Source organism: Daktulosphaira vitifoliae, unplaced genomic scaffold, assembly GCF_025091365.1.
Source record: "Daktulosphaira vitifoliae isolate Bord-2020 unplaced genomic scaffold, ASM2509136v1 Scaffold_4, whole genome shotgun sequence".
NCBI lineage: Eukaryota > Metazoa > Arthropoda > Insecta > Hemiptera > Phylloxeridae > Daktulosphaira > Daktulosphaira vitifoliae.
The window spans coordinates 41,154,547-41,166,364 of NW_026099575.1; the positions used below are offsets into that span (position 1 = coordinate 41,154,547).

General features: G+C 26.5%; 1 protein-coding gene and 1 long non-coding RNA gene across 3 annotated transcripts in view; one reads left to right on the plus strand and one right to left on the minus strand.

Annotated features, from left to right (window-relative positions):
• Positions 1-5,833: 5,833 nt before the first annotated feature.
• LOC126906148 (uncharacterized) overlaps positions 5,834-11,818 on the minus strand; it is a 21,986-nt gene continuing 16,001 nt past the window's right edge. For both annotated transcript variants that reach the window (XR_007704193.1, XR_007704194.1), the window contains 2 exons: positions 7,548-7,645; positions 5,834-7,104 (listed from right to left, as the gene is read on the minus strand). This is a non-coding gene — a long non-coding RNA (uncharacterized LOC126906148). The remainder of the gene's footprint in view (positions 7,105-7,547; positions 7,646-11,818) is intronic.
• The window catches only part of LOC126906144 (sushi, von Willebrand factor type A, EGF and pentraxin domain-containing protein 1), a 34,749-nt gene continuing 29,653 nt past the window's right edge, over positions 6,723-11,818 (plus strand). The window contains exon 1 of the mRNA XM_050686458.1: positions 6,723-7,067. Coding sequence (XP_050542415.1) covers positions 6,956-7,067 — 112 coding nt within the window. The 5' untranslated portion in view covers positions 6,723-6,955. The remainder of the gene's footprint in view (positions 7,068-11,818) is intronic.

Consider the following 11,818-nt stretch of genomic DNA (forward strand, 5'->3'; position numbering starts at 1 on the left):
AAAGAGGGTAAAAATTATGTAGATTTCATATAGAATTGTTACTAGAATGAAACATAAACTCACGCACATTCACTTTTTGTATCTTAGTTGAGTATTGCAGAGAGCCGTAGAGATGTATAGAATGGCAAAGCGTCCCAGTATTCGCTAGAGGGATGTTCAGAGCAACCACAGTAAGAGAGCCAAGTGCAAAGGAACCACCCGAATTTGGGGGAAATTGGCCTTTTTATAGCCTGCAAAAACTGGTTTAGCGATCTCTGGTGAGATTCTTGAAATATTTTTGCTGTATTTGATTGGTTAATGTGATAGAATCTTTTACGTGGGCGTTTTATGGAATGCGTAAGAGGGAGATTAAATCTTGTGTAAGGGTATTATTTTATTATTCATCTTATCCACGGGGAAACACTGATTTGGTGATATATTTTATTAAATATAAGTATTAATTATTACATGTATTAAAGTGTGATACTACATTTTATCGTAATAGATCACTTAAATAGAAATCATTTCTAATTAACTTTTGGTGTGTAAAAAGATTCTACAATGGAAATATTTAGAACTTAATTAATTTTGATTTACTTTAACTAAAGGAACCAATAAAAAAAAGTTGTTAAAAAGATTTACTTAATTGAGCGTTTTATAAAATTTGATTATAATTGTAAAAATCAATTGTTAATTCAGGAGAAAAATCAATAATTTTTTTTAAAAATGAATTATATAGCAACATGTTACAAAAATATTTGTAATATTATAGTCTAGTAGTAGTACACACAAATAGAGTAAAAAAATTATTAAATTACAAAGTAAAATGATTTAATTTTGTAGTTGAAACCTATCATATCAAACTTCATTCGTTAATAAATATTTTGAAAACATTAGAAATTAATGATTTTAATTGTCTTTATGGAGACGATGTAATAACTAACTGTTTAATTGATAAATTAGAATTTTTTTTTCAATTTTTGAGGGTAATATCTTCAACCTAGATACGAATTGTAGTCATTTGACGTATCGTTGAAAAAAGTAGGTCAAGTTAGAGCAGAGAAAATAAATGATAGTCACAAAAAAATATCTTCTCAGCTTTGTATCGAAGCTAAAACTTAAAATATAGTAAAATAATTTTAATATGAATAAGAAATTTTTTCTCGCGAGTGACGACTACAGTGATGGGACCCTTGATCTTTATTGAAGTTATTGAATCCTAATGAGATAAAAATCAAAGCAGTTGAAAATGTATTCTAACTTAAAAAGAATTAATAAAAAATGCAAATAATTCATTGCCATACGCGGGTTGGAACCTTGTACCCCAAGCGTGTAAAACATAAGTTTTACCAACTCGGCATCCATACGTAGCTACAGACACAGAAAAAATTAACTATTTAAGCTAGTTCAAATTTCAATTTCTCACTTCAAAAAACAAAAAAATTTAAATAAGTTTAACTTTCTATACTATCTCAAATTTTTATTTATACAATATTTATAAAAATCTGTACTCCCCTTGTCAGGTATTTTTAAATAAAATAAAATACAAAACCCAGAATTTTAACACAAAAATAGCATTTTTTTTAATACGGTAGTCATTTTTACCATAAAAACAAATCCAGAGGTCAAATTTTTTTTTTTCAAATTAAATTATATTACATAAGCTTTAATTTAAGATATATATAAAACTGTCAGTATTTCTGGAATACTTTCAAAAATTAAATTGAAAATGCCCTAGTAACAATACATATGTTTAAAGTTTTGACCCCCCTTTTATAAAGGGATATGATTCGATTTACAAAAAAAGCGTGTCACATGAAAGGGGTATATAAAAATTTACTATAAAAAAATAATAATATAGATCCATACATTTTTCCAAAAGTTATATAAAATATAAATTAAATAATATAACATATAAAATCGAGATTTTTTTCACGGAAATCGTACGTTTTTCTTTAACTTTGATGTCCGTTTTCACCACGAAGACAAGTCCAGAGGTCAAATATTTTTTTTAAATTTAATTATATTACATTATTTTTAATTTAAGATATATATAAAAGTGACAGTTTCCGGAACAATTTCAAAATTTAAGTTGAAAAAGTTAATTTTTTGGGAAAAATTTGTCATATTAAATCCCCTCTGAGGGCAGGTTAAGTGTCAGATTTACAAAAAAATATACCAAATGATAGGTAAAGTCATCAAGCATCTATAAAAAAAAAAATTATATTGATATGTTCATTTTTAAAAAAGTTATGGCAGTTTTAAGAAAAAAAATTGAAAAAATTAGCGATTTTTAAATTTGAATTTTTTTTGCCCATTTACGGAGAATTTTTTCAATTTTTGAGGGTAATGTCTTCGACTAGATACGATTTGTGATCTTTTGACGTATCATTGAAAGAAATCGGTTCGGTGAGAGCTGAGAAAAAGTGGTAACAGACACAAAAAAAAAAAAAAAATAAAAACATCATATTAAAATTAATATTTTCTCAGCTTCTCATCAAAACTAAAATGTCCAAATTTATATTTAATGTTCTATAATGCTATAATGTGACAATTCAGAGTTTCTTTTAAAGAGTGTAGTTTATATTTGTTATAATTTGTTGATTAACAAAAAAACTAGTAATAAGTAAAAAAAAAAGTAATAAGAAGGATTTAAAAAAATTGTATGTTATCCTTTATCGAATAATATTATATGTAGTTCTCAATTGGTTCAGTTTTAAATCGTATTGCACGTTTTAAAATCTTTATTTAAAAAAAGTTACAAATTATCGGACTTTTTAGAATATTTTAAAAATTTGAGATGAAAGAATATTCTTTTTATGTATGAATGGTCTTGTATACATTTTTCTTAAGTTTATTTTTTAATTTTATTTTCAACAAAGTAATTATTTGTTATATTACTGAGTAAAATTTTGTTTTGATCTAATTTTTCTAAAAATTTCATAGTAATTTTAAATTGCAATAAAAAAATCAATTAATATTTTAAGATAGTTTAATATTTCACTTAATAATAAAATTTGATAACAGTTTTTTTAATTTTTGACGACAATGTTTTTATTAAATATAATTTTTGTTCAGTTAGCGTATTAAACAATAATATCACTCTAGTAAAAGCTAAGAATTTTTATGGATAAAAAAAAATTCACATTATGATAAAATCAATATATATTTACTAATTCCGGATCAAATGTAAAATAACACACTTCTTTTTAAATATACTGATAAAACTAAATAAAAATAAAATATATATATTTAAATAAAAATATTCTTGTTAATTTAATTTCAGTATTCAAAAAAGTATTCTCATTCCCACAATTCCGAAAAACCTAACTCAAGAAATCTATAACATCTATGAAACAAATTTTGCAATGTTGCCGAGGAAGATTGTATTGTTAAGTTAGCAATTCCTGTTTCTGCGTCAAAATTGAATCCAATTTCATCAAACGCTTCTTTAAAAATATCTTCATTAGTTTTGACTAATTTTTCAAGGTATTCCAATTTTTCTTCGTGGGGTAATTTAGCCAAATTAATTGAAGAGGCAAAATCGACCATTTTAATAAAATTTGCTTGAATATTGATTTTATTTATTATGAATAACCCACAATTACCTCTTAAAAACATTTCAATATTAGTTCTAATATAACGCAAATGGTAGTAAAAGTCATTCTCGTTCAAATTAAAATTCCTCCTCAAGTTTCTCAAAGATAGCATAAATATTGCAACTTTATGCCGAATAAAATCTGTACCATTGTATAGTTCATACACAATCCATAATGAAGTGTTCATCATTTCAAAAACCCTATCGTAATTTTTAATAAGTGTTAATAATGCTTCTACGCAAAACCACTGGGTTTTAATCAGTCGACATTGTGTTGCGATAGTAATTAAGAATTCAGAAAAAAATATTAATCCAGTCAGCAAATAAACAACTCAATAACGAATGATATTGCTGTATTTTATATTCTATATTATTTTCATTAACAATCTTATCATCCATTACATTTGCAATTAATTCACTCACTTTGCAGTTTCGATTGTTTGCTACTATACCCGCATTAGGATTTTTTGATATTAAAGTTTTCCACATTGGTTTTTGGAGTAGATATTCCATTTTATCTAACCGTGAGATGTCTGTAGAATTTATTCGTAGTGTGAAGTACCATAATGCTATGATGAAGTAAAAGTATAGGGTATGCATGTTGTGATGATAGCGAGTAAAATAAATAAATTCAATTTGAATAAAAATATTTGACTAATTCATAAATTTTTGGGTAAAAATTAATTTAAAAAAAATATTGATTTTTATTTAAAACCTTCTCTTATTGAATGTTTAATTTTTGGTCTTACATTTAAAATTAATTATAGATAAATAAAATAACTCATTTTGAGATATAAATGTATAAAAAAAATTGTAGTCAACCACCTAAAATAATATACTTGAGTTTCAATATTTAAACAGTCACATATTGCATGTATAAGTACAACAATTTTTAAGTCTGAACTAAAATTTTCAATTAATTATGATATACTGTAAAAGTTCGGTGTAATATTTTAATCAAACATAATAAATTACAGACATTTATAATATCCTAATATTAACAAATGTTTTGTGTGGATTACTAAAAATTCTTTCAACACAACGACATATATAAATTAATTTCAATATTAGTTATTTATAAATGTTGTTAAATAGTAAAATTTAAAAAAACTCTCAAGTAAACGTGATAATTTCTCTGTTTTTCATGTAAACAAGCCTATTATACAATAATAGTCACAATTTATTTGCAACTAACAAATATCAAGACCTAGGAGACATATCATGTTCTAACTTTATATTGAGAAATCTAAAAGCGGAAAAATATTGTACTTTATTAACCATTTGTTACAAAATATGTTTTTAATAATGACAACTATTTTTTAATTTCAATATTAAATTAAACATATATAATTATAAATTTTAAGTTTTGACATAATGCATGAATAATTAATGTTCACTATTTATATTAAATAAAATTTTATTACTTTTTTTTTTAATATCTTAGTTTTCATTATGAAAAATATATAGTTATTTTACGTTTTAATTAATTTTTAAAGTATCATTTAGAAATTCAAATAAAAATGAAATAAAAGCCATTTATAAAAATATTAAAGCAATCTTATTTGCAGCTACAATAAAACTACGTCACCCTGTTAAAATAATGTTTATAAAGTAATTCACTATCTAATTCAATCTATTTATATAATCTGCCGTTTTTTTTTTTATTTATTTAAAATTCTGATTGCAAACTATAAAAGAAAGAAAACATTGTACTCTTATAACGTTATAAATAAGAATTAATTTTACAGTTTATCTTCCACTTTAGCACGCATGTTTTATAGTACTCAACATTGGTTGGCTAGTTACCAATGTGGTATTATTAGTGAAAGTTTATGTAAAAATCCGTACCATAAATTCTAATGACTTTTCGTCAAACTTATATTGTAACATCATACTTTGCAAGTGGGCTTTTTATATATTGGCCTGTAACAACAACGTGGTTTGCCACTTGCATAACGACTAGCTAGAGTAGCAAGGGTCGCCACCACCTAGGCGAGGTGTCACACCTATCAGATATGATTACCGGACCATAGGTGGAATTTAATTTTAAGTTAATTAAAAGTACAATCTAAGTTAATACGTCGTTATATGTATAAATTACTATAATGCCTCGTGGTTTATAGAACACAATTAAGACAATCAAAGTTGTATGTGGTTGATATGTAAAACATACCGTAGCCCGTGTCTAGATTAAGGAATAGGAATGAAATACACGCGAGTAATTAAGTTACTCGCGCAATAAAATAAATATTACAGTTGAAATTAATAAGGAAATTTAATTTAATTGTTAAAAAAAGAAAATTAAGTTAAACATGGACAAAAATGCGAATGCATCAAAAACCATGTCTACAAATAAAGGCAATACAAATAAAATAAAATATTTAAACAAATAATATTACAAACATCACGGACGGTATTGGAACACATCCGTTAATGTTAACCGGAAATTAATGAAGAACACCAGGAGCGGTCTGGACACTCGCTCCTTAGCGTTGGCTAAAAGAAAAGGGAAACACGTGCTCTCCACACATAAACAAAATTAAGTTAATTTACAATAAAATAAAATTAAATAAAATAATTAATAAAATATAGCTCATTACATAAATATAATATAAAAAAGAAAACGATACCCGGTCTCCGAAGAGACCCATCCGATGGTCTGGATGCTTCGCCGAAAAGACCTGGCCGTTTGCCGTTGGCGGCTCTACTCCATCATTGAAAAATATGTCAATAAAACAACAAATGTGTGCACCCTAGCACGGTCAATGACAGAAGAAAGAATAGAGAAGAGTCAACACCGATCTAACGGCAATTTCAAAACGATAACGGCCAGTCTTTTTGGAAGGGATCAATACGATAACAATTCGATTTTAATTATATTTCTCTTTTATCGCCTTATCTAGCGGTCAGCGGTAAAATAATGAGTGGTTGACACCGCTGTGTCAGAAAAAGGTTCTTTTGCGCGATAAAATAAATAAGTAGACATAACAAAAAAATCATAAACGGTCCACCTTCGAATTTGTGACGTTACAACTTCCATAAAAATAAACATTTTAAATGTTGTCCTGTTGACCGTATGGTAAATATCCACAATTGGCGGCACACGTTTGCCAATAATATATTTGTTACCTATCTTACTCCCTTCTTTCTTCGAGTATCATACAGGTGAGTGTAACCGCTGTTCGGCATGACCAAATACCGGTTGCTGGTTCTGCCGACATCAGTTGTTAGTGGCACGCCGCGCTTAGTGAATGGTCGTCATCGAGGACTACAATGTGATCGCATAAAAAAGTGCCCGGCGAACGTGTTTTTATGTGCTCCGTCCTTTGTAGTGACGTCAAACGCCTGTCATACTGCAGGTGTCAGTGACTGTGCGATATGTCGAAGCTCAGAAGTCCGAAACGCCGATGGTCAGAACAAATTTCAGTATTATTTTCAATAACCATCGCTTTTTTACTGCAGACGAATATTATCGACGCCCAGTCAACAGGTACTAACCTCTTCGTATTGTTTGAACAGCCAAAACCCTTAAAAAACATTATAGCTAAAGTGTTATAAATATTCCTTGCACTAAAATATTACAGAATATTTCTAGAAATGATTTTTCTATGCGTACAATGCATTGTAATTAAAAATGTTACCATACCTAGTTCTGTTTCTTTTTCAAAATTAAAATAACCTAAACAAAATCTAATATTTAACACATAATTAGTTACGAAATCCGCGGGATTTTAATGATTCTACAATCATAGAAAATGAATTATTTTACAGTTTGTTAAAATACCTGTTCTAATTTGTTTAGATTAGTACGAATATCTATTTGTTTGCATAAAAACTATTAATTATATGCTTAGTCTTTTTTGAATTTTCAACTCGTAAAAAACATTTTAATTGTTTGTCGAGTATATTATGTTAACATTTTTCTACAAGTCATATTTTATCTTTAAGAAATAAATTGTACATAATTTACCTGTATTTTGACCTCAACGTATCCAAAGATCAACATACCATTTTGGTTAAATGATTCATTCGTTTTATTTTATCCTTGAAAATTGTCAACCCACATGCCTAAAGTACAAATGAACTAAGTAAAATTAAATATTGCTAACCACTTTATGTAGCATACAATAGTAAGTTTTGTAATATCAATAATAAACTGGATAAATATGATTTTAAATGTATTGTAATGAAAGTAATTAATGGAATCGAAAATGAATGATTTATTATGTAAGGCCATTGGTATTAGATTTGTATACTATTATTTATAATGACTTTGATGTGAGTATAAAAGACGAGCGAATTAGAATGTTTAGTATTGGTGATATATTGACTTTTATTGTCTAGTAATGTTATATTAATTATTATTTACTAAAATTTAAATTTTAGTTTTAATTTTTTGAAAATTCGCAACGCTTAAACGTGTTCATAATTTTAAAGACATTTCATTTTTTTTTTTTTTTGAAAACTATATGAGTATAAAAGTGAAACGATGACAGGAACAGAAAGTCAGTGAATGTTTAAGTTATTGGTCAAACTTTTATCTGACAAATTAATGATTTTCACTTTCCTATGCGCTTTTTTTTCAATACATGCAAGCCAGTATTCAGTGACATACTGACGGGTAAATCACTGGAGTAATAATATTTTTGACCTTATATTCATATATAGTAGTTTCAACAAACGTGTGATTAAATTAATTTTCTATTTTATGCTCAATAAATTTTGACATTTTGACTCCAAACGAATACAGTTTTATAAAAATTAAAACTAAAATAATCATTAGAAATATTGGCGGTTGCACTTTTAAACGTGTCTAAGCAGAACCGGTTACAAGATAAAACAATAGATTACCATGGCATATTATTGGTTGTATAAAAATCGTTTTTTTTCTAACACTTAAAAAATTTGTTCCACTTGTTGCGTCAGTTTCAATGTTAATTGTTTCGACTTAATACATTAATCAGACGGATATAAAAAGTTCTCTAGACCATGTACACTGTTACTATTAGGTGTATATTTTATTTCGCCTCGTATAATCGAAATAGTGCACATATAGGTTAAATTATAACGGGCATTAATGAAAACATAGTTTCATAAAAGTAATTTAAGTTCTAACAGAAAGTAGTCTAGATTCACCATACAACTTTTTACAACAGCGTTATTAAATAACAATGAATAGTAAAAGTCTATATAACATAATCACTAATTTATTCGATTTCTTATTGACATTATTAGACTCATTCTAGCGAATCAACCACCTAAGACGGTTGGCCTTCGTAGTTTCAACATAGCTAATAATAATTTATTTTATGGGTTTATAATAAATAAGTAATTTATAAAAAGTCTCATACGCGTGTCATAATATCAGTTTATAATGCAATTTTATTTTTTATATAATAGCATGTAATGTTAATATAATTTTTATGGGCTCCATTAATATACATAATTTATTAAATAAATATAACTTTTACGGCTCATTAAAGTATCCGCGTAGTTTAAATTATTCAATTACCGTTGTAAATAAAAATTTCAAAACTACATGAAAGTCTATTTTATCAATTACAGTAGGAAAAACCTCACAATTTAAAATGGCACGTTAACGAATTAATTTATTATAATATTATAAGCTCTTAAGCATATTTAAAACTAATCTCAGCGATCCGTGTCACAGTAATATGTTCAACAAATAATTATAATATATCACACGAAGTTTGTCTTGCTTTGTAAAATTGTAACAATTCGCTCTAAAAACAATAGAAATTAAACATGGTTCGGTGACAACGTCGTGGTATAAAACCTACTACCGACTTGTATTATACGCACATTGATAATACACTATTTATATTTTGTATACAATATGTGCACACGTTGTTCTTATGGTAGCAAAACTAAACTTTCACATTCGTTAGACCGTTATAGACTGTTTTGTAAGATCCGCACATTTCATTTGTTTCGGAAGCAGTAACCTGAACCGAATGCATACCAATGATTAAACTCCAATAACAAAAACAGCCCACAGACAACCTATTAAATTTTAAACATTGTTTGATCGATTTATTTGGTTAATATTATTTCGTAAACATTACACTAAGATTACGGATCGTATCTCAAATTATTATCATAGTTCTTTTTTCAACTATAGAATTCTGTTTGCATACGCGCATTTAAGTCTTCTGAAGAAAAATATCTAATTATCTATTGCAATGAAGTAATGTTTAAGTTTTCAATTATTATTTCATTCGAAAAGAATGATTACATTAATAACAAAACAATTTTTTTTTCTGATAAAATAATTATATTTTAAATGTAATTTTTAATCAAGTTTTATTTAATAACTTTTTGTACATGAATGATTGAATAACGATAATAAACTTGCATGTTGTATCATCGATTCTCATAACAAATTCACCTGACGATCGAGCCATTATTAATCAGTGATTAAATCTTAGACATTGTGGTTAAGCAGTTATTCAACCATAAATAACCACCAAAATAACAAATAGAATCTTAAAATAGGAAAAAGAAATTTTGAAGTCCATTAATATTCGTGATAATATATAAAAATGAAAAAAATAAGTAATATCCTCCGAAAACGACTTCTAGTTTAAATTTCTTTTAATTCTCAAATTATTAATACTGTGATTTTTTTTGGTAATTTATTAATCATTTATTTAACATCATGGAAGTAGGTTTTTTAATACCTCTCGGAAACTATATAATTTTTGTATTGGTTTTGTNATTTGAAGTCCATTAATATTCGTGATAATATATAAAAATTAAAAAAATAAGTAATATCCTCCGAAAATGACTTCTAGTTTAAATTTCTTTTAATTCTCAAATTATTAATACTGTGATTTTTTTTGGTAATTTATTAATCATTTATTTAACATCATGGAAGTAGGTTTTTTAATACCTCTCGGAAACTATATAATTTTTGTATTGGTTTTGTTGTCCTCATAAAAAGTTATACTGTATTATATTTCTCGTTTATAGTATTGAAGTATGTTGAACAATAAATACAATAGATTCAGAAAGATTTCATGATGTTTTCAAGTTACTCTGCACTGTAGTGCAATTATATACCAATTTCGGTACACGCTTTTTCTAATCCAATACTCACGCATGTCTTTTATACATAATGATAAAAAATAATTCCGTGGTCGACAACACAGCGTACGTTCTTAAAAATTGCTTACGTCTAGAAGTCTTTGATTGACCGTCAAAAATAATATAGTCTTCTGACACTTGAAAATACAAACGCGGTTCAATCTCCTTAACGGATAGTACTTACATTTATCCATCTGTAAATTCAGAGACATTCTTCAATCAAACGCGATTGTTACATTCATATAGAAGATTCTTTATTGGTCCTGAGTGAGTCAAAACGAAAGTTGGCAATTATTACAAATCTGCATTGAAGACACATTTTTCAAATGCCTTATTTTACATCTGTATTCATGACTATAACACTTAACATTGTGCAGTTATTAAATGTATATTATTATAATATGTAAAAGAATATTTGATAATTAAAATTCTTTAAACCATAGGTTCTTCCGGTGAATGTATTTTAATGAAAACGAATTGTATTACTTCACATAGTACTAACAACAGATGTGGGTGATCATCAAAAAATAAAATTTAAGTTACTAATGTAAAAACGTGGTAGTAAAATTTATGTTATTCTAAAACGCAACCATAAAAAAATTAACTGCAGAATTGTTTTATATTGGCAGAACAGAACAGATATTTTTAAATAATTTCAGCTGTTATTTTAACTGTTAAATTACAAATTTAATTATTTTTCAAAAACAGATGTTGTTGACATAAAAAAAAATAGAACGTTTGCGTAAATAAAAATCGAAATATTAAGTTAATGACTACTGTATCTAAGAGGTGATTGGTTGAAAGTGACAGGTGGTTGTCATAGACTATAATTTATTTTTTTTAGATATTTTACGGATCAGAAATTTAACCATACTTTTGTCTTTTTAGACATGAATTAGTAGTATAAAGCAACCAAGTTATCAACTGTATCTTAATATCAATTCGATAATGTTATAATATTTAATGGAATAACTTAAAAAATTTATAATATCTGACCAAGTTCAAATTGAAAAAAATTGAAATCAATCCATGCAAAAGCAATTTAAAAAATAATAATAAAACATCAGATATTTATTTTTTATCTTCATAATTATTATTATAATTTTTTTTTTTTTTGTGAACGTATATTTATGT